At 42.1% G+C, this 23,553-nt stretch overlaps 2 protein-coding genes across 5 annotated transcripts in view; one reads left to right on the top strand and one right to left on the bottom strand.

Moving 5' to 3' along the window:
- Positions 1–23,249, top strand: part of SLITRK4 (SLIT and NTRK like family member 4) — a 345,984-nt gene extending 322,735 nt beyond the window's left edge. The window contains exons 1-2 of one of the 4 annotated variants that reach the window (XM_068205003.1): positions 16,008–16,391; positions 19,156–23,249. In XM_068205003.1, the coding sequence (XP_068061104.1) occupies positions 19,206–21,719 (2,514 nt within the window). In that variant the 5' untranslated portion in view covers positions 16,008–16,391; positions 19,156–19,205 and the 3' untranslated portion in view covers positions 21,720–23,249. Of the gene's footprint in view, positions 1–16,007; positions 16,392–16,496; positions 16,787–17,971; positions 18,107–18,941 lie in introns of those variants that run through there. The other 3 variants (XM_068205000.1, XM_068205002.1, XM_068205001.1) reach the window with 3 other exon arrangements.
- On the bottom strand, positions 15,952–16,551 carry PRR27 (proline rich 27). The gene has a single exon (XM_068205382.1). The coding sequence runs from the start codon at positions 16,549–16,551 to the stop codon at positions 15,952–15,954; it is 600 nt and encodes a 199-aa protein (XP_068061483.1).
- Positions 23,250–23,553: the final 304 nt, after the last annotated feature.

Here is a 23,553-nt window from a genome sequence, read left to right on the forward strand (position 1 = left end):
CTTGGGCATCCACCCAGGGGGCAATGAGCTGGCCCTTTGCTCGACATCTGGCCTGTGCCAAAGCCTGGACAGACATGCTGGCAGCTGCTCAGTCAGCAGTGGAAACGCCATTGTGCATGGGGTTGGCTGTTTTCAGCGTCTCCCTCCATCCCAGTCCTCATCCCCATCCCTCTCCAAGCCCCTCAGTACCATCCTGTGGTCCTCATCCCTGGCTGGCCCCTCTGTCCAGCCAGGTCTGTGGGGCTGAGCTGCTGAGCTGTGGGCAAGCTGTGGGGTCTGGGGCTTCCTCCCCACCCCCAGGCACAGGCTGAACCATGAGCAGCTCTGTGTGAGGCACCTTCCTCCAGGAATCCATGCATTTTACCCTGGCAACAATTGTCATTCCTGACAGAGCTGCTCAGGAATCTCTGTGTGCCCCTGGAACCTGGCAAGAACACCCCTGGCCTAGGGATCACAGTTTTTTGATTTTTTTTTTTTTTTTTAAAGAGCTCTATATCTTTTTTTTTTTCTAGCTCTATAGTGGCTGATCTTTTGTGTCAACTGTCCCAAACGTAGCAGAAAATACTTTCTCTTATACATATACACACATGTATATTATATTTACCTATTGTATTATAGAGCAGTCAGAATTAGATACTTTTTTCAAGGGTCTTTTTGTTCCTTGTTAAAAAAATTTGGCTTAAAATTATCAATTAGTATGGTCCATCACATTCTGTGTTAGTGCTTTAAAGAAAACTGCTGTAGCAATGGTTCTAAGTCTGTCTTGTGCAGCATTTCATTCAATGGGCACATGTTGTCACAGAGTCTTTGAGTCATTTTATGACATTTCCTTTGCTGGTTCCTGAGGAGACTTCTGTAATATCTATATCTCATATAAAAAAATAAGAATTCCCCAAATATTTTTCTTCCAACCCAGACTAATGTGACATCCAGCTACCTCTGATTGTTATTAAACTGTGCAAGTTGCCAGCTCTGCTGAAAGTTCTGTGAAGTTTCAGCAACTTTTGAGTCAACCTGCATTTGTGGTTTTATGTGGAAATTGTGCCCAATCAACAATAAATGTGAATGCACATCTTTGGGAAATGTGGATATGTAAACGTCTGCCTATGTAAATTCTTCCCTGACACTGAAGAAAAATGTCCCCTTTAGTTCCTTATAAGGTGAGTCTCATACAGCTGAAATACAGAGCTATGAAAATGATGAGAAATTAGATTTTATTAGAATAAATTAAGTATGAACATAAATATTTTTCTGTGTTCTACAGCTGGGTACATTTTCTCCTGTGCTAGTTCAGTCGTGTCGAGCACTGCAGTGGCAAGCAGACTGCCATCTCGTGGATAAACACCTGTACTCAGAATAAAACATGGACCTGTCTTTTCTCCATTGGTTAAAAGAAAATCAGTTATGGTCTACAAATATGACCCAGGACAACAAGCTGCATGCAGAAGCATTGGTGGTTTTTGTCACTTCTCCCCTCCTGATACAGAGCAACAACCCTACTGGGAGTGTGCCAGACAGCAGCACCGGTGGAATCCAAGCATATATTTCCCTAGAGTGTATTATTTTGAATTATGCTGGTGGTAATATGTAGTAGATATTCACTCGGTTGGCTTATTAATAGAGAAAAATTTCCCACAGTTGAAAATGTACCATTTTTATCATGGCATGTTAATTATAATATTTAATATGCCAGTAAAGATCAGTCACAACTTATATTTAGACAAAGTCTGAATGATTAAGAACATTCCTGTAGCTTATGTTTTAATGCAGTTTTGGAATAGAGACAAAACCAGTATTGACTGACTATTAATAGATGAGAACAATTTTAAGGCATATTTCTGTGCAATCTGTCCATGAATTAGGTTTAAAAAAAAGAGAGGAATTGCCATACCATAGCATTCAATACACTCTCCCTGCAGCATCACAAGCACACACATGGATTTCTCTGTTCCCTTCAAATGCTGGCCAGCTCCAGTAAATGGCTAAACCATAAACTGAAATCTGATCCTTTGCTCATGTTTTATCTGTGGTTGCACCCATGCCTTAGCTTTCTGCACCCCACTCCTGCACAGCCCAGACACAGAAAGAGTCCCCACACTTCCCTGGCTGCTCCTCCTGTGCCTGCTTCCACTGCCTGTGCTTTTCTTCTTTCCCTTTAGTTTGACCAGCAGTTTCCTACTCAGCCGTGTCAGTCTCTTCCTTCCTTGCTTGATTTCTTGTGCTGGGGGATTGAGAGCTCTTGTGCTCTGTGGAAAGTGTCCTTAAAAACCTGGAGTAGGGAGAAAATTACTCCTTTCGCAGTCTACTGACCCAGCTATGTCATCTAACTGAACTCTGAGATGCCAAACAGACCCAGCGAGTGCATCTGGGCTTCCCTTGGGTTAAACTGTTGTTGAATGAAGGACAAACCCATTTGCCCATGAGAAATAAGGGCACTGCAGTTTTAGTCACTGAAATTCTCAGGTTCCTAATGAAATTTATCAAATTAATCTCAATACAAAGCAAATTGCAGTGTGAACAAAGCAGAGTAGCCTAATTTGCTGAACTGATCGGGGTGATTTGCTCCTAATTCAGAAGAATTTCAAGTGAAAACTGAAGAAGTGCTGTGCAACTTTACGTTGCATGCCTTTTCCACGACTTTAAGCTGTAAAACATTCACCTAATTCACTGAGGACAGAAACAAGGCACTCACCAAGAGTCAGGCCAACTCTTCCCTTGGCCAGCAGCAAGGGGAGGTGTGCCAGTCAGCTCATGGGCAGTGCTGTCTTTACACTTATAGGGAGGGTGGAATGTTTTCTGTGTTCTCCTATTCCACAGTAAAGGCAAGGCTTTGGATTCAGGCAAACCTGCAAAAACTAAAATCCCTGTGCTGGATCTCCAAGCGCATTCAAGTGCAAATGTCCAGCTCACAGCAAGCACTGTGAGGCCAAGGACTGTTTGGTTTAGGCTGTAGAACCAGAGAGTTCCTTCTTAAAAACTGACTTGAGCAAAGCCTATGTTCCCCTGCTGCCTTAGTCACATTCTTAGTTCTGTCCCTGCACTGGCCGGTTATTTATCTGCCAAAAGGTCCTTGCAATTTAAAGTCCATTAGCTGCAGGGCCATCAATCTGTGACAGAAGCATGTTGTTTTCTGTCCTAGAGCCCAGTTCTTGACTGAAGACACTCTGCAAGATCTGAGAAAATTGAAGATAAGTAGGTTCTTATCAGATGGATCCACAGAAAGTTACCAAACACTGAATAATATCTAAAGGCTGTACTCTTGAAAAATAGGCTGTTCATTGTGTTAATGAATGAAAAATTACAGATAGAGTAAGTTGCTTTTCTCCCTTCTTATTAATAGGGGTAGTTTCTACTTCCATTTACATCATATGTGCTGTATTCTTCCAGATGATCATTAATTTGTTTTTTCTGAGAGCCAAGTTTTGACATATACTCTTAAATCAAATGAGGAGCTCTTCTAACCATTCCATACAGCAGTACCAGGTAGCTCTTTAGCAGATTACTCGGTTTGCCAGACCTCTTAACTGTTGATTCTGTAGAAGGGACAATACTCTAATAGCTCTTTGGTGGATTTCAGAAACTGAGTATATACAAAATGATAAAGAAGTTTGTGGAACCTCTTAGACATATGCTGTGTCTAGTCTCACTGATGCAGTTCTGTGAAAAGCAGTGAAGCAGACAGGATCTGTCAACAATTATTCATCAAATGCCTGATTTGTTAAATATTGCATACAGATTGCCTGCTGAATAACAAGAAGCCAATTCTGGAACTTGCTTCAGTGTAATTCAGAGCTCCTCCCAAACAGCTATTAACATCTAGACTTTCAAGTATGTGAGACCAAGCTAGCAAGCTATTATTTTAATTTCATTGCTGCCTTCTTACAAGTTCCCATCTAATTAACTATAATAGTGCTTTTTGAAAAGCTCTCAATTTTTTTAGAGCAGCTTAGAAGCAGTGCTAGCTGTCTTGGCAAATCAGTAATTTGTTTTGGTAACCTGAGTGATTAATACATTGAAATGCCACCACCTTATTCTGGACTCAGAATTGTTGAAATTTAATGCACAATGAATAAAAAAGTTCTTTAGAAAACAATGATGCTTTAAGCATTCCTCAGTTTGCCAGCTCCAGGAGAAGAAACAATGAAAATAGCCAAGGAATGTTCTTCCTTAGTGAAACTACAGAAGGTGGCTCTTTTCAACAATGAATAAATTTCCTTTCCTTGTTGAAACAGAGCATGGGTTTGATCCAGCTGCTGCTCCATCAGAGAAAATGAAGTGGAGATTTCCACAGTACATGGTGCATATTCCTTTATGGGAATTAATGCATGAGTAAAATAGACAATAATCAAATCACTGAGGGTACATTTTCAAAAGAGGCACTTTTAAGAGTAAAAATCTTGCTAGAGCATTTTGGGTCAGAAGTTAATGCTCATAAATACTTTTCATATATTTATGCAGGCAGCTCATCCTGTTCCTGATCTCCAAACAAGGTTTTAGGATAGATTTGTGATGATCTCTGACTCACTCAGTGTTTGTGCCCAGCTGTCCATGAGTGCTGGCATGTTGTTCAAGGCCTTCCAGGAATTGCAGAGCACGGACTGCTGAAAAGGCCTAGGATCCCAAATAGAGGTGGCTCCTAAAAGCAGATTTAGTCATGTAATTGTGACATGAGCAAGTTCACTTCCTGACTCCAACCTGAAACGTGTGATTGGAATCTTAAATTGGGAAACAATTTGTGTCCCAAATTCACAACATCTCTTCCAGAGATTTTCCAGACCTTCAAGTCCAGTTTCTGTACAAAGCAGAGAATTATAGCATTAGGCTAATGACAATCAAACCTGGAACAGCACTGAAGGCTCTTCAGATGGAAAGGACAGATATTTGTATTCACTTCAGTTGACTCCCAGCACAATTCCTCCATTTCTCAGAAGTGACAGGATAAAGTGCTTGTAGATAATGCTTTTCCCTGGCTGTTGGCAGTCTAGTATGTTCTGTTCCATTTTTGCAGGCAATGAGAAGGTGTTTACAAAGAGCACAGTGTTGTGTTACTTAAACCTGAGATCTGCACTAGTACTGTAGACTCCAATTTTAACCAAAAGATTCTTGTTTCTTCAGACTGGTTCTTATACATACAGTTCTCTCTTCTTCTCTTAAACAAGACTATAAGCAAACAAACAAAAACTCCACATCTGAAAACATAACACCAAGAAGATTTAAGCAATGATTTAAAGTGGAACTGGGAGGCAGATGGGAAATGGGCTGCTAATATTAAGTTCCTCCTGTTGTCAGCAGCTTAAGGCATATTAGGACACATTCCCAGGACATGTATCTGTGTTGACTAATCCTGTACAAGAATGAGGAGCAAACCCAAGCTGCTGGAAGCAGAGACAGAGCTTTCATTGCCTCAGATCTAAGAGCTCAGGTTGGGTTCTTCTGCTGTGGTGTTCGAGTGTCAGGGTAAGGGATTCAGCAGATGTAAAAGTGGAACAGCTCTGCTTGTACCAGGAGCAAAATGTACCAGGAGCTTCCTCTCCCCATCACCTCCTGCCCACCTGGGTGCCCTGCACAGGGACTGTGCACCTTGTACGAGCTGGCTCTGTACTCTGGCAATGCACATCCAGTGCTCATTGCCACATTTGGGTCACAGGGAGTCTCAGGGCCACCCCTGGGTGGTGACACGCAGACACCCACCCTGGTTTGCAGACCAGTGCAACACTGTAGGACATTTTCCAGACTGCTGTAATATTAATTCACTATGAAGTACAAGGGCAGGCTAATTTCTGCAGTGTGAAAAACTTAGCATTTTTAAGGAGCCATTAAGGAAACAATAACTCGCCGAAAAATCATTGCTTGCCCTTTCTCAGACCCTGATTTTGCTACCATCCATTACAGGGAAAATAATTATGTCAAAGGATGCATAAACTAGTCTTGGTGTATATCAACATGGGCTTTTGCTGTGCATCCAAATGTTCTGCCAGCTTCACTGGGGCTCTGTAATTATCTTTGATTAACCTAGACATAATGATAGGAAGCTGCAAGATTGTAATGGATCTGAGAATTTCACTTAACAAATGGCCTTGCCAGGTGCTCTTCTGTATATCTATATTTGCTGCCTCAATCTTGAGAAACAAGCTGGAGAGAATATAAGAGAGATGTTGAAATAAAATCATAGGACATGTGAGCTCAAAGCACTTCAGAGATGCAGTGAACCACAATGTCCTCAAAACCACAAGCTGCACTCTCTCACTGCACGTGTGTTTTGATGGTTCTGATTTACAAATTGTTTGGAAAAAGAAGGAATAAAGTTCCTGTTCTTTGTCATTTGAAACCCTCAAAGTAGTTCACAAGAGAAAGTGATGTGATATTTTTAGTCAGGCAGACCAGCACAAAGGCAGACGTTGCAGGAACTGTGGCTTAAACAAAGCATTGATGGGAATTTCAGAGGTGAAATCCTTGATCAGATTACACCACCCTATCCTGCCTATCCTATGTTTATTTATACAAATAAGGGAATTAAGGCAAAAAAACCCACATACCTAACTTTTATTACTTGAATAAAAGTTCAGCAACTAGAGACCCTCATAGATCAGTCTGCTTCAAAGACCATTGCACTAAGGAGGCTCTTACTCCTGGTTTAAAAAAAATAGGCTCATTCTCAGTTCCTCAGTTTTTTCCTTCTGACAAGTGATGGGGTGTTAAAAACAGAGAAGTGTGATGATTCATAATATGTGTTATAGGGAACATTGTCAGCTGAGATTAATGTTATATCATGTGTAATATTTATTGTCAGAACAAGTGGAAATATTTTCTAAAATTTAAATTCCAGCTATGAACTTTGGCTAACTTTCAAGTGTTAATGATTTTTTGCAGATGCATATTCAAAGCTGTCAAAGTGTTTTCTGAATTTGGTTTCCTAGCTTGTCCCAATTTATGTTTGTCCATTTGCTTTCTCAACTCCTTTTAGATGCAGGAAGTTTTTACAACTTATGAAGCCAGCAAAAGGTTATATTTTCCATTCATATGTGGTAGCTTTGTTATGCCTTAGTCTGGAGGAAGAATCTAAAAACCTCATCTTTAATGCTCTTTTTCAGAGACCTGACTAGTGATGCCGCTGCAATGTAATAGTCCCAGGATAAATGTTTAGGGGTAGATTTCCTTACTGTGTTCTCCTGTACTTCATATCTGACATTTCAACTTTAGAATTATCAGCTCTGCTTAGCATTAGGTATTGTTGAGAATTAGTTTTTCAAAAATAACAATACTTTTAAATATACTTTTTTTTAATTAAAAATTAAGTCATTGGGGAAATACAACAAAATTATTAAATGTTGGGTAGGGATTTTTCATATAATAGAGATGTCACTTCTTGAAAGAAATCCAGAGCTGACAGAAGTTGACAGAATAAAGGCCACAAAATTCAGCTGTTCCCCTCTATGATGCCCTTGGGGAATACTCATTCTCAACTCTCCCTACAATAATAAGACTGGGTCTGGAAGGTTCAAGAATGTCCCCATTCTAACACCTACTCAGTGGATCTCTAGAACTGAAATATTCTTTTTTCATGATTTTAGAACACAAGCACAAGAACACAAACATGCATAGATGTTAATGTGAGATGGACTCAAGGTGAGTAACTACTTCCCAAAACTGGATAATAAATAGTCTGACTGAGCAGCATGAGATTGACTTCATTGCTTTATAGACTGGCTCCCAAACTGCACTTTTGAATGCCCAGTCATGTTTGGATACAGGTGGAGAAATGCTATTAAAATGCTGGTAAATAGTTCCAGAAAATTTAGATGCTAAACCAGAAGCTAACTGGCAGCTCCAATGCCACTGACCACTGACCTCAGCTGAAACTTGGACCATTGAATGCATGTAGCCATATTGGCCTGCCAGCCATAAATCAGATTTAAAGAGCCAAAGGGATACAGATAAAGACCTTTTCAGCTTCTATAATGTGTCACTGTGCACCTGCCAACACTAACAAGTTATAACTTGGGAAGGCAAACAATGCTTGAATAGCATTTTGTGGTGTTAGATAATTGGCTTTTGAACCTGCAGTGTGAGCTAATGCTGATTTGCACATGGAAGTTATTTTTGAAAGACATTAAATATTGAAATAATTTACATACTGAAACAGGAAAGCATCAAACCCCTTTATTTTAAAGGAAGCTTTGTAGGACTGGCTTCACTAAAAGATGCATTGCATCTTGACTTTGTCCAAAAATTACTTCACAACCTCATTGAAAACCACAGAGTTAGTAGCAGGATTGCTATCAAGAAAATAGAGTTACATCCATTGAAATGTCAGTGAAAGTTTCTTTCAATACAAGCAATGATCTTATAGATAAATAACACACACACAAAAAAACCCCAAACATAAGAAAAAGGCATGAAGTCAATACAGAATGTTTTCAGAACAAATTGAAAGGGGAAAAAAATGAGATGTCTTAGATCCCTTGGCATCTGTAAACATGTAAAAAACATCACACCTGGGCTAATCTCAAGGCAAAGCAGCCTTATAAAGTAAATCTACAGGCTATCTAAAGTAAATCTATGGGCTTTCTTGGCCTTCTAAGGTATGGAAGATAATAGAAGAATAAGAAGATAAAAGGAATTCCTCTTTCTTTTTTGTTAAAAAAAGTTATTTTAAAGTAGGGTGAACTTTTTTCCCCTCACTTTGTAGGATCTATTTTAAATGACCTATTTAAATGTTCTGCAATTATGGTGCTTTTGTATATTTTCCATGCAAAGCTAACAGAAAGGGAATCCCTTAAAGTCATGGTATTTTAACCAAGCAAAGAATAATCTTCTTTTTCTTTCTTGCTGAATTCTTCATACAAGGTGTCTTAAAATAGACAGGACAGGTTCATTACCATTGTCATAATTGTCAGCTTCTGTCAGTTCCATTAGTGGCTAAAGGTGTCTCTGGATATTACTCATGCACTCCTAGCCAGCTTCCCAAACTCTGTGCACACCTCCTAAAACCATTTCTCTGCTGCTTTCTGCAGCCCCTCAAACCTGCTCTTCAGCCATTTAACATGTTCCCTGCAAGTCTCCCCTTGTTGCAGCATGTCATTTTTTTTTCCACTTTCTGTACTGCTTCTGGATTACTTTATTGCTATATGAATATCTGAATATCTTTATTGATTTTTCAAGCACTCTTTTAATAAAATTCATTTCCCCTTACATTTCAAGCATTCTGTTTTCAGATTTGTCTCAGAGGTTGGTAAAACTTCACACCTTGGAGAAGACCTGAAATGTTGTATGTCAGAACAGTATGAATACTGTTGTAGATCTTGAGATTAGGCAAGACATGGGTTGTTTTATCTTTTTTGTTATGCTCAGTGTGTCTACAAGCATATCCTCCTCTTGGCTTAAGAGGATTCCAATAATGCTAGAATTTGCCTCTAGACTACAAGGTTTCAATCATTCAGGCACCAGTTTAGACTTTTCACATTAATCTGTCTTTGATTCTTTCACTATTTAGTAAATATGCATAAATGTTTCTTCTGAAAATAAGATTTCATGGGCATGCGGGAAGAACTGATATTTTTCCTTTTTAAATGTTAAAAGGCACAAGTGTGAGAAAATACAGACTTTTTTTCTGGTGAAGTGAGGAAACTTTACAGAAATATATATTTTTCTTCTTTATTTTTCCATCTAAACTTTGATAAAAATTAAATTTACATGACTGTGAGCTACAATAGGCATTTTAAAACATTTAGCATATGCTATTGCTGTTGTTAAGTCCAGCTCATCGTCCTCTCAGAACTTGTCCCATCTCTCTGTCACCCCATAAGTGTCTGGGTGCTCACACCACTAATCACACACCAGCTATAACACATGCTGGAGCACTTTACAAGCCAGCTCAGCTCACTAATTTGAAAATTAGCCTGATCTAGAGAAGTAAAAAGGGGTTATTTGGGCCTGAAGGGCTGGTTCAAAGAGGGTCCAGTAAATCCAGAGATGGCATGAGAGTTTGACAAGACTCTTTGGCTTGTCATTTGGAAAACTTCACTGCTGTGAAAAATTTACACACCATGAAATCTAGATTTACATTTTTATAGGATATTTCTGGGGTTTTTTTTGTCTTCCTTCTGATGGTCCACATCCTGTTCCCCGGTGTGTCCATCCAGCAGGTGTGTCCATCCATCCAGAAGATCTGTCAGGGAAGACTTGGATATTAGAAGAAGGTTCTTCATGCAGAGGGTGTTTGGATACTGGAACAAGCTCCCCAGGGAAGGGGACAGAGCACCAGCCTGCCAGAGTTCAAGAAGCATTTGGAAAACACATGATGTGATTCTTGGGGCTTTCCTGTGAAGGGTCACGAGTTGGTCTTTAATCATCCTTGTGGGTCCCTTACAATTGCAGAATATTCTACTATTCCATAATCATTTTGATACGGTGTCAAAATGTTTGTTGTTAAAAGCAAGCATTTCTTTTTCAACTGCAGGTTCAGCATCTCTTCCCTGAAGACACTTTACATCAGACCAGCACTGGTCCTTAATCATTAGGTTAAAAAAATATCACAACTTGGTTACTGAAGTAGCTGCAGTTTCTTTCTTGAAAGATAATGCTCCTACATTCCTTTGCAATAGTCTAGAGGCAACAGGAAAGCTAGTATTGGCCTGTTTTTTAAAAAACAATAATAAAAAAGTCTGTTAACTCATGAGCCTATGGAGGCCTTAATTGAAATGAATATAAAGTGCAAAAGTAGAGGAAATTAGGACAGCTGCAAAAGAAACCCCAGAAGCAAAAGCAGATTAAAGTAGAGCAATGAGCAAACCCATGCCAACACTTAACGTTGCTTCAGATGTTTCCCCCTTGGTGTAACTTTTTCCCTAAATCGAGCAACAAGTCTAAAGCACATGGTTTCTTCTGCAGATGCCTATTAGTCCTACCAAGTGGTCCTGCAGCTGACGAGCGCAGGCACTGCAGTAGCTGGGGAGTGAGTGAATCTCCCAGTCTGCTGAGAGACAGGAGTAGCTGGCAAGCTGCTCTGTGCCCATCCCCCATTCCACAAGCCTGAAGCTCTTCATTCAGGAGACAGCACCATCCTAAACTTCAGCAAAAACAGAATATTTATTTTTCATTCTAAAGATTGAATGACAGCTATTTTATTTTCTTTCTTGTAAGCTTTATTCTTCAACTATCCAAGAAATAAAGTAGGAGACCTTTCTGCTTGCATGTAGCTTTGTGAAGGAGTTATTCCATCAACCTTTACACATGTGAGAAGCCCCATTTAGGTCTGTGGAATTCCAGAAGGTGATAGGAAACAGTCTCATGTGTGAGAAAAACATGGAGGAGTGAGGATTTAAATTAGAATGTCCCAAATTCATATTCTGTTAAGGTCAAGTTATCTCAACCCACCCAATCCTCACTGCAAGCATAGCAGGCATGGTATTCATGGCATAAAATATTTCCCTTGCTCCACTGTTGAAGACAAAGATATTAGAAGAAAACAAAGAAAGAAGTCTCATAACACAATACATTTTCTCTCCTTTTTATCCTCTAACATCTCCAACCACAGTCAAAGTTCTTTACATTTTCTCTGCAGTTCTTTTATTTGGTTAATAGGCTGTCTGCTGAGGAAGAATGAACTGTTATTTCATTATTTGTTGTATTCAATAATGTCAGAGTTTTCTAGCACAGGATCCTTATTTTAAAGATATTTCTCATCTTGAGAAATCATTTAGTGAGCAGTTTCCACATGAGGTGGGTAGGACAAGAGCAGTTTTGCTTGTAGGTTTTGCATTTAAAGTTATATCATAAAACGTTATAGAAAAATATCCCCTGTAAGTTCTTTACCAATTATTTTCCTAAATTTTCTCTGTCTCCTAATTTCACATTTTTGGTCATTCCAGGAGTCAAGAGAATAGGCCAAGCTTGGCTTTAGCCTCTGACAGTGATCTGGATGGTGAACATCCCCTGGGTAAATGAGCACAGAGAAAGAAAATAAGTAAGGCACTTAGTAAAATTAAATACCTGCCCACTGTGCTCTGACAGCACAGTGTTATGGAGCTGGACAACCTCATGGGCTGAGTTTACAAAGAGAACTGGTGAGAAAACCCACTACTGGCATCTTGATCAAGCATTCAAGACAATGACTCATTGCAAATGAATAGCAAATTATGGAATTAAACCCCCCAGCAATCCCTTTGGAAGGCATTGCAGTGACTCCTCAGGTTTCCTGGATGCAGGTGATGGCTTACTTGTTGCACATTGAGGAGGGGTCCTGGATAAAATGGAGGAAGTGAGGTGGTAATAATATAGAGACAGGTAGAGACATATATCTGCCAGTTTCTTCCACTTCATTTAGCACAGTGCTCTCTCACAGTGCTTCTGACTTGGGTCTACTGCAGACTTGCACTGTTTCCTGTCACACTGTGTCTTTAAAAGGATGTACATGCTGGGACTCACTCCAGTACATACAGAGTTTTCAAGGATGCTCTTCCTCCCCACTTTTGATGGACAGTCTGGCAAAATATAGACAAGATGTGGACATTGAGTGGAGTTATTGTTTGATTTTGGGGATTTCTCTCCTCCTCAAAAGGCAATGACCTATTAGTTGAAGCCTTATTAGAAGACTGCACAGTCTTTTCTGTATTCTGCTGTGTTGGATGTTGTTTGCTGAGTATGACTGTTATTGATATATATATGAAAGCAGAAATTTGTTGTAGACCTGTTAAACTGAAATTGCTTAAGCACAGAAACTCCAGCAACAGACAGAGCCCATACAAACCTTTGCTTTCCTATTCAAAGAATTGTTAACCAGCTTCCTACATGTTCAAACAAAACAGTTTATTCTTTACCTGGGCACTGTGTGAAGGGTCAAAATATTAACTCTTGGGCTATTTTTACCATTCTTTGGGAAAAGGTAGGTGTAATATGTAGTGTTAACATAAAATCAGAGTCTGATCCAAATGGATTCGCATTAATTTCTGGAGATCTTTTATGATAATTTCTACTCCTGGTATGAATCTTTTCAAACAGAACAACCCACATACAGATGTGTGCACACTGCTTCTCTCCCAGGTGTGTTTTTGCCATCTGGATACACAAGGCTTGCTCACTGCTGGCCAGTAGAGATGTTGGCACGTGACCAAGGAAAGCGTGTTCCTCTGCTGCTCACAGCAATTGCAATTTCTTGTCTTAGCCTTCTGACTTCAAGAGCCAGGGGTGTGTGTGTCATAGGCATCTTTGGTTAGTTCCCACTGCTGAGGACTAAACCTTATTTGATTTTCAGGATAACAGACAAACTGGAGAGAGAGCAGAAAAGTGTAACGCAGTGCCTGTGAAGAAAGTGTTTAGGAGGCACACAAATCCATAGGTAAAATAAGGGTTGGATGATGGCAAATGTATGGAAGACACCTCTGCCACTTATGTGCACACATACAGCCTGATTTCAGGTACTGCATCTTAGATTGTACTTGTAAGTGCTCAGAAATGAGTAGGATGTTTAGCTCCTGTTTCCTGTCAGTTCATTTCTCACTCAGAAATTACTGTGGATGAGAAAACAAAGCAAGTTATTGCACAGAACTGTCCTCGCCTTCAGCTGCAGCCCCATCTGCATGTGTGCCAAGCGGCTTGAGGAAAATGTTCTCCAAGGTTTCCTGCTGTGAGCAGTAGACTCAGCATCTCAACTGGCCTCTGCATTTTGATTACTCTGTTACAGGAAGCTTTTTCTCCTGACAGACTTTGAACGCACATAAAGCTCAGTTTCAGTCTCAAGTTCCTGCATCAGCCCAGAATTAAACTGGGAGAGGTAGGTGACCCAGCATGTCTGTGTGTTTAAAAGAAAAGTGTTGCTTAAAGATCTCACAAAAATGTGAAAGGAAATAAAATATAAACAGGCTTCTGTAATTTCTGAGCAGATTTAATGATGAATGCCAGTAGCCAGGAGTAAAAAAGTACCTTTCTCTCCCAAGACCTTCTACTTAGGAATTACCAACAAGATAATTGTTGATATGATACTGAATGCTACCCTGAGCATGGCTGTTTGGGTGGGAAGTAGTATATGTCGCTTTTCTACCTTTTCCTCAGCTACTTCTCTCTGCATAAAATCCTGTTATGAATCTGTCTGCCTGTTAGCTTTTGCTCTCGTTTTGCTTAGCTGAAGAAGGAAAAAAATACATGCTGCTGTGGCAAACAACAGATGGGGAAAAAATCAAAGGAGATGAATGATGCTCCATCACAGTTGGAAATTTAAGAAAAGGTTAGAGATGACATTAAATGGGCAGAGTGTGTAGCCTGAAGTAATCTTGTAAACTTCAGGGAACCAGGCCAGGTACTCCAACTTGACCTGTCTGGTTCTGCTGTCTTCCAATTACTATCTGCCATCAGCTTATACAGAAAATATCTCCTGATCATGATAGAACTTCAAGCTGGATCTCAGAAAATGAGTGCAATAAGTGATTCTAGTATGTAACCCTTTGAAGAGTTTTATTCCTGAAGCACATCCTCATCTTGGATCCCAGTCTTGACCTTAGCTTGTGCTTATGTTATACTTTAAAATTCCCCTCCATTTGCTTTGGATTGTGGTCCTGACATGTAAGCCTAAATATAAGTGAGTTTGACATGATGTAGGCTAGGGCAAGTAGTTAGAAATCACTTAAGATTTGGAAAAGAAGCTATTTTTAGTGACTGTAAATTAGAAAGAGAAATATATGACATACTGAAACCCTAATAATGAAATGGTGCTGCATAACTAAGTTTCCTTCTCAGATAAGTCCTACAACACCATAAACATACATCAATGGTAATAAGCACTTAAAACAGAAGCATCAAGAATTATTTACTTAGAGTGTAACTTCAGTTCTCAAATACTTATTCATTTCACAGTTTACTTGGTTAAAATACAATATTTTATTATGCTTCTTGTTTGATGTTTAATTCAGTCTCTGAGTAGTTGTTTGAATGTGGTGGGAGCAGTGATCTCTTTGAAACTGCCAATATGTTCTTTCACCTACTAAATAAGCAAGGAATTAGTTTAACATCCAGATAAGGTTGCTGATTAAAAAAAAACTGGCATCTTGATCTTTACACCTGCATTTCTGTGCCTGCTGCTAAAATAGTTATAAACCAGCTATCTTCCTAAATGAATTTTATTCTAGACCTTTGCTCTCTAATTCATTAGTTTATTTAAAAAGTGTTTGAAAAATTCAGCTTAAACTATATGCAAATCCTTCTAAACTGGGCCCTTTATATACACACATCCCCTTTTATGTGAACAGTACTTTGTTAATGGCTCAATAATTAAGAGAGTTTACATTTTAAAGACTTCAGTTTTTAATTGTCTGAATATTAATCACAGATCGCTTTCAGTTCTGTTGTGATATGCAAATTATTGATGTCTCAGCTGCATTTGTTTTCAGGTATCAGTCTAACTGCATAATGCAAAATAACATTCTGCAATTATTTCAATTAGATGCAGTCAGCCTTTGGAGCAAGCTATTTATTTCATTTCAGTAAATGAAGAAAGCAGTTGCTGTTTTCCATTCCCTGGCGTTTGTTGCCCAGAACTAGCACTCACAACCGGTATGTGTACAGCACATAAACAGTTTTCTAACTGGATCACGTTAGCTATTCCTGGTAAAGGACAAGCAGTTGAACTCCCCTTGCAAGATTTCATTTGGTTAACTGACTCTTCTGCTTTGGAATGAGATGTCACCTTGTTTGAGGGTATTCATTACCATTTTAAAGTGTATTATGAAAGGTAGAGTCAATAGGAGTTGTTAATTAGCAGAATCTCTTTAGCACCAGTGCATAACATTTGAGGATTTTTTTTCCATCAGACTGCAGCTGTTACCTACGCAGAGAAGGAATTTCACCTAACCACAAAGAATGAGATAGACTAATAGCTGCGTTGTCGTAAGAACGGGTCGGGTATGTCTCCTCGCAGCGATTTCTCACCATAATTGCAATCCACATTAAATGCAGCAAATGTTACCATCCTGCCCACTCAGTTTCCACCTCTACTTTTGTTTCAAGCCGGGAGGGGAGATCACCAGAAAAGAGAGGGGGGAGTCCTTTCTTGCCTTCTCTCTCCTTCCCCCGTTCGGCTCTCGCAGCCGCGCTGCCCTGCGGCTCCTCGGGCGCGGGGGCCGCGCTGGCCCCGTCCCGGCCGCGGGCTGCACTTGTGGCTGCCTCGCCCGCCCATGGCAGCCCCGCGGCTCCCGGCGCGGCCCCGCCGCTCCCGCCGCCCCGGGGGGCTCCTCCCGCCCCGCACGCCCCGCCTGGGCTCCGCGGGGGCGCAGCGCGACGGCTCCCCGGGAAAGGTACCGGCGGCACGGCGCCTCCGGGCTGCTGGAGAGGCTCCGGCCGTGGCGATGCGCCGGGATTGCTCCCCCGGAGCGGCGTCTCCCTCCCCGCCGGGCGCTCGGTGCGTGCGTGCATGTGTGTGTGTGTGTGTGTGTGTGTGTGTGTGTGCGCGGGTGTGCGGGTGTGCGTGTGGCGGAGGGGAGGGGGCTCGCTGCGTGCAGGGGGTGGGCGAGAGCAGTGCGATGGGAGCGGGTGCCCGTGTGCAGAGGGATCCTCTCCCCGCATGTGTGCGGGGGACCGCGGGGCAGGGCTCAGCCGGGCGGCTGCTGCATGCGGCGGAGCCCGCGGGGTTCCGCAGCGCCGGGCTTGCCCTCGCTCCGCGCGGCCGGGGGTGCTCGCCCCGGCGGGCGCCCGGCTGCCCCCGCCGCCCGCTGCGTGCGCGGAGCCGCCGGAGCCCAGACCTCGCGGGGAGAGCGGCGGAACGCAGCCGAGCGGAGCCGCGGCGACCCCGGGCGCCGAGGTAGGGACGGTGCCGGGCTGGCCGCGGAGCTGCCGGGAGCATCACCGAGGGCGGCGGGCGCTCGCCGGGCGTGTGAGTGCGGGCGGGGGTGGGGGCACGGCGGGGCCGCCCGTACGTTGGCGTTTTGGTTTCTTTTAATTATTCCGAAGGTTTTGTTTTCATTGCTATAATAATTACCGGTGCTGTTTTAAAGACGGCGAGGGATAGGGTGCGGGGAGTCGGGGATGCACACGACGAGGCGACAGTGGCTTCCTGCCGGAGCCTCTCTGCTATCGCGCTCGCCTCTCCCCGCAGCCGGCCGCCTCCCGGAGCCTTGGCCAGCGGCACCAGGCTCAGCGCTGCCCTCTCCCATCCTTCCCGGGAGAGCGGGCGAGCGGAGGGACCGGGGCCGGAGAAGCCGGTGGAGGTGTGGGAGGGACGCGGGGGGCAGGATCTGCGCAGTGGGGCTGGGGAAGGGGGTGTGTGGATCTGCTGCGGGCTGGACTTTGCAAAGGTACCGGGGCGGGGTGGGGGGGGTTGGGGGGGCTGGTGCGTTCAGCGCCGGGGAGCACGGTCGTGCCTTGTCGCGAAGGGACGGCGGAGGGGATGCGGGGCTGCTCCGCCGCGCTCTGCCCGCTCCCGGCCGGGATGTGCGCGCCCTGCGAGCGCGCCCCTGCCCCTGCCGCCCTCCCCCGCCGGGAGCCAGAGGGCGACGGGGCGCCCACGGCAGAGGGGAGCCGGCACCAGCCGAGCCGGATGCGGCAAAAAATTGCGGTAGTGCCGGCACTGCTGGCCGGGCTCGCCGCCACGCCGCCAGCCCCGCGCAGCACCCGCAGCCTGCCCGCTCGGCACCGGCCGGGGCCCCGGGGCTGAGAAAGAAGAGGGGACTCGAGCGTGGGCGAGGCAGGGATACGAGAGGACGGCGCCTGCCGGGGGAGGGAGACGGAGCGGCGGGGGAGCGGGGACACCGGCCCGCCCCTGGGGGCGCGCTGGCCTCGGCCGGGGTCGGGAGCCTGCAGGCATCGGCAGCCGCTGCTCCGCTTCCCCCTTCTCCCGATAAGCGGCCTCCTTGACCCCTTCGTCCATTAGTTTCTCTCATCCTTCCTCCTCTCCTCTGTGCTTTTCCTCTTCTTCTTGTCCTTCTGTCCTGCGGTCTTTCCTCATCCCTCCTCTCCCCTCCCTTCCAGGACCCCCGGCACATCCTCCCCTTGTGTCTCCCTCCAGCCCGGTTCTCCTCCCTCCAGCTGGCTCCTGCTTTCTCCACTTTTCATTCTGGCTCTCTCCTGCCAACTCTGTGGCTTCCTACAGCACGAAATGAAAGGGACAATTTGGGAAATGGGGGTAATGGGAAGATGGTATGTGTATGTGTGTGTGTGTGTGTGTGTGTGTGTGCGCGCAATGTATTGATTATTGACTGATTTGTTAAAAAAGGGGGAAAAAACCCTACATTATAACTCAGAGGAAATGCTGTGGTTCCTGTTCTTCTGCGTAAAAAATGGCAGTTCAGCTGGCCAGACTATATACAAAGGGTTCTTATCAATGCAGGAATAAGAGCAAATTACATAATGTTTTAGGGGAAAAAAAATTAGTTCTCAGATTTCAATAGTGTCGGCTGGCAAATTGTGACTTTGTTTTTCCCTGCAAGTCAGTGTATGGTTATTCCTGGGGATGGGGCTGTATGCTCGTGCATGCTTCTTCCATGTCTGTGTACTCCCATTGGTCACCCAGAGCTGATCTTGTTTTGTGAATAGTTGTATTTCTGCAGTCAGTTTACCACTGACTTATTTAAACTAGGTATCCGAAGTGACAGAAACAATGTGTGTGTGTGCTCATGTAGCCCTTGAGTGAATATCGTTATCATAGTGATATATCTGTATGTGTTGCTGCTTTAGAAACTTCTACTGAGCATTGGCATTGCTTTTTGTGTCAGCATCTCCATCCTTTCTATATTGTGCTATCCCATCCCAGATATTTGGGTATGCATAACATCAGCATTTGTGTTTAATATCCCTGAAATGCACAGCAACATATGAGAAGTGCACAATTGAGGGGAGTAAATATGCATAAAATTGGAATTTCCTTTGGTTATTTTACTTTATTAGTTATGCATGCTTGGCATGTACAAGAGACAGAAATACATTTGACAGACCTGAGAGTTATTTGTGTTTCTCTAAAGAAATTTACATTCCGTGTTTGAAATCATCCCAGCTCCCATGCATTTGTTTGGTTGTTAAAGTCTTTCATGCTGTTTTAAATTCAGGTTTTGTAGTTTATCTATAATACTTGACAGGTACAGTAGCTCAGTGGTATACAATTTCTAACCCAAGTGATGTTTTGGAACAATGTCAACTGAAAAACGTTTTCTTTTTCTTTCCTTCTTTCTTCTTTAGATTCTTTATCTTTGTTCAGGAGCCTAAGGTTGCTTGCTGATCATAAGAAGATGATTCTGTGGCTCTTTCTGGTTCTGTCATCTCCAGTTTCTTCTACAACTGCAGATGCTGATATATCTGTGGAAATTTGCAATGTTTGCTCCTGTGTGTCAGTTGAGAATGTACTCTATGTCAACTGTGAGAAGGTTGCAGTCTACAGACCAAATCAGCTTAAACCACCATGGTCTAATTTTTACCACCTCAACTTTCAAAACAACCTGCTAATTATTCTATATCCAAATTCCTTTCTTAATTTTACACATGCAGTGTCCTTGCAACTGGGTAATAATAAGTTACAGAACATTGAGGGAGGGGCCTTTATGGGTCTTAGTGCATTAAAACAGTTGCACTTGAACAACAATGAATTAAAGATTCTCCGGGCTGACACTTTCCTTGGCATAGAGAACTTGGAGTATCTCCAAGCTGACTACAATTTAATCAAGTTTATTGAACGGGGAGCCTTCAATAAGCTTCACAAGCTGAAAGTCCTGATACTTAATGACAATCTGATTTCATTCCTTCCCGATAATATTTTTCGATTTGCTTCTCTAACCCATCTGGATATACGGGGAAATCGAATACAGAAGCTTCCATACATTGGAGTTCTGGAACACATAGGGCGAATTGTTGAATTGCAGCTGGAAGACAACCCCTGGAATTGTACTTGTGATTTGTTGCCTTTGAAAGCGTGGCTGGAGAACATGCCCTATAACATCTACATTGGAGAGGCTATCTGTGAGACACCAAGTGACTTGTATGGAAGGCTGCTGAAAGAAACCAATAAGCAGGAGCTGTGCTCCATGGGGACAGGGAGTGATTTTGACGTGCGCATCCTGCCTCCCTCACAGCTGGAGCCCGGTTACAGCACGCCCAATGGCCACACCACCCAAACATCAGTGCACAGATTAGTCACAAAGGCACCAAAAACTACAAATCCTTCGAAGATCTCGGGGATAGTAGCAGGCAAAGCACTGTCCAGTCGCAATCTCAGTCAGATCGTATCTTACCAGACCAGGGTGCCTCCTTTAACTCCTTGTCCGGTTCCTTGTGTTTGCAAAACTCATCCTTCAGACTTGGGATTAAGCGTAAATTGCCAAGAAAGAAATATAGAATCAATGGCTGAACTCATACCAAAACCTTTAAATGCCAAGAAACTGCATGTAAATGGCAATTATATTAAGGATGTGGATACTACAGATTTTGCTGAGTTTGAGGGGCTGGATTTGCTACATTTAGGCAGCAATCGGATTTCAGTGATCAAAGGAGATGTTTTCCGCAACCTTACAAATCTACGAAGATTGTACCTCAATGGCAATCAGATAGAACGTCTGAGCCCAGAAATGTTTGCTGGCCTCCACAATTTGCAATATCTGTATTTGGAATACAATGTTATCAAAGAAATCCTAGCAGGCACCTTTGACTTAATGCCAAATTTACAGTTGCTCTACCTGAACAACAATCTTCTGCGAAGTTTGCCAGCTTATATTTTTGCTGGTGCACCACTTGCTAGACTGAATCTGAGGAACAATCACTTCATGTATTTACCTGTAAGTGGTGTTCTTGATCAGCTAAAATCTCTTACACAAATAGATTTGGAAGGTAATCCATGGGACTGCACTTGTGATTTAGTTGCTTTAAAACTGTGGCTTGAAAAGCTAAATGACGGTATTGTGGTGAAGGAATTGAAATGTGAGACACCTGTGCAGTTTGCTAACATAGAACTTAAGTCTCTGAAAAATGAGATTCTCTGTCCTAAACTTTTAAACAAGCCATCTGCTCTATTCACTAGTCCCATGCCTGCTGTTATTTTTACAACACCGCCAGGACCAGTCCGGAGTCCTCCTGGTGGCCCAGTTCCATTGTCCATCCTAATCCTAAGCATATTGGTTGTGCTGATTTTAACAGTGTTTGTTGCTTTTTGTCTTCTTGTTTTTGTGCTTCGGCGCAACAAAAAACCAACCGTAAAGCATGAAGGGATTGGAAACCAAGAGTGCAGTTCTATGCAACTGCAGCTAAGAAAACACGATCACAAGTCAAACAAAAAAGATGGACTGGGTGCAGAGGCCTTCATTCCTCAAACCATTGAGCAGATGAGCAAAAGTCATACCTGTGGCTTGAAAGAGTCTGAAACAGGCTTCACGTTTGCTGACCCACCAGGGCAAAAAGTCATTCTGAGAAATATGAATGACAAGGAGAAAGATTTATTGCATGTGGATACCAGAAAAAGACTTAGCACAATCGATGAACTGGATGAGTTATTCCCTGGAAGGGATTCCAATGTATTTATTCAAAATTTTCTTCAAAGTAAAAAGGAATACAACAGCATAGGGGTCAGTGGCTTTGAAATACGTTACCCAGAGAAACTGCAAGACAAAAAAGCCAAGAAATCTCTAATAGGTGGTAATCATAGTAAAATTGTAGTAGAACAAAGAAAAAGTGAATATTTTGAACTAAAAGCTAAACTTCAAGGTTCACCTGACTACCTACAAGTCCTTGAAGAACAAACAGCTTTGAATAAAATATAGGTCATACAATCTTATTGCCTACAGAGGACATTTATTTAATGATGAAAGTGCCTTTTGTTGACTTTTAACTTCCAAATACTATATTATATTGATAGGCATAGAGGCAGGTGTATCCAAGGGTGTCTGATTAACTGTAGCTGTGTATGATTTGTCAAGTAGAGGAGAATTTCCTTAATAGATTTTACTCCATAAAGCTCATGCCCTGTGGAATCCTGTAGGGATACTGCAAACTCTATTGCCAAAGGGATGCTTTATACACGTTACACTGAATTTAACCTCAAGAGGCATATATGTTTTGTATCCTAAATGCAAACCATCGTCTCCTTGTGATTTGTTAGAACAAACACAAGAAACCTGGTACTGATATTTGTACTCCAGCTGGGTCCTTCATCCTGCACGTGGATTTAAGTTGGTGGAACTGGAGTAATCCTTTGATTTGCGGTGTTCTAATGGCACTGTTTAAAGCTTATCTGGAAAGTAACAAGCATGCAAAGAGAGAACATTCAATAGTATGTGTAAATTGGTTACATTTATGGGCTGCATCTTGAAACCACTGGAATTATAATGTTAAATTGTGTTTAAAATATACCATGCATTACATACCTATGAAATAAATCTGACCACTTGAAGCATACATGTCTATACAGAAAATTAAAAAAAGAAAGAAAGAAAGAGAATAATTCAACCTGACTTCTGCAGTATTTGTGACATCTGAAGAAAATATTTGATATTTATGCAGAATCTGTTCTAAGACTCATCTCCAATTATAACTAGAGTTCCTTCTCAGTTACGTGAAACTCTTGCAACGCCAAGAGGTTGTCCAAAATTGTCAAAGTGCTTACTGTGTGAGCGTAGCAGAAATTATTTTTGTAATATAATTCATATTTATGAAATACTTTGTATACTACATAGGAAAAAATGTGTACTCCTTAATATGTATTTAATATGCCTGACTTGTTTTCCTGATCACAATGCATTAATCATTCAGTATAAATAAAACCAGAACAATATACCAAACAGCAGCCGGGGATGTAATGTATAGCATCATCCAGAATTAAGTGATCAGATATAATAATAATAATGATAATGATAATAATAATAATAATAAAATTGTTCTGTACTATTCTTGTGAGATTAGCATATTACCTTATTTCAGATCTGTTACCAATGGTGCATTTTAAAATAGATTGATTAGTTTTTTAGTATTGTGTCCCAGGATGTTACTTGCCATCATTTTTCTTGCTTTTCAGGTCTCTACAGCTTAATCTGAATACCTTTGACAAGCATTTACAGGAATTCATGCTAAGGGGAATATTTTTATTGAACATGCAGAAGTTTTCTGTTCTTATCTCTCTGGCTGCTTTTAGTCAGCAAAATTTCATCAGAACAGAGAACAATATGGCGAAACCTGTTCAAAACCACAGTGCAAAATGGATATAGTGGTCTCAGTTCAGAGGACTGTGTAGCTCATAACTAGAGAGTAAAAGCTTGCCTTTGTGAAAGCTGAATCTGAACAGCCAGGGAAAAAGGTAGGAGAATAGAAAATCCCCATTGTATCTCACTGATAGATGGTACTTTGACATGAGAATGGAGATATCTTGGTAAAACACCCTGCAGCAAATCTATGCAATGAGATTAACAAAATTTCTTTGACTCAGTGAGACCTTCTTTATCTCCTTTGCTTTCAGAACCTTTACCCCTCCTAACCTTTTATAATCAATGCATTAATCAATTAAGATAGTACGATATAAACATGAACATTTTTCATGAATTTGAAGCTAGCGAAAATTAGAGCAAAACTCAATAATAATACTGTGGAGAAGGCTGTGTCAGC

This window comes from Anomalospiza imberbis, chromosome 14 (genome assembly GCF_031753505.1).
Source record: "Anomalospiza imberbis isolate Cuckoo-Finch-1a 21T00152 chromosome 14, ASM3175350v1, whole genome shotgun sequence".
In the NCBI taxonomy this organism is placed as follows: Eukaryota; Metazoa; Chordata; class Aves; order Passeriformes; family Viduidae; genus Anomalospiza; species Anomalospiza imberbis.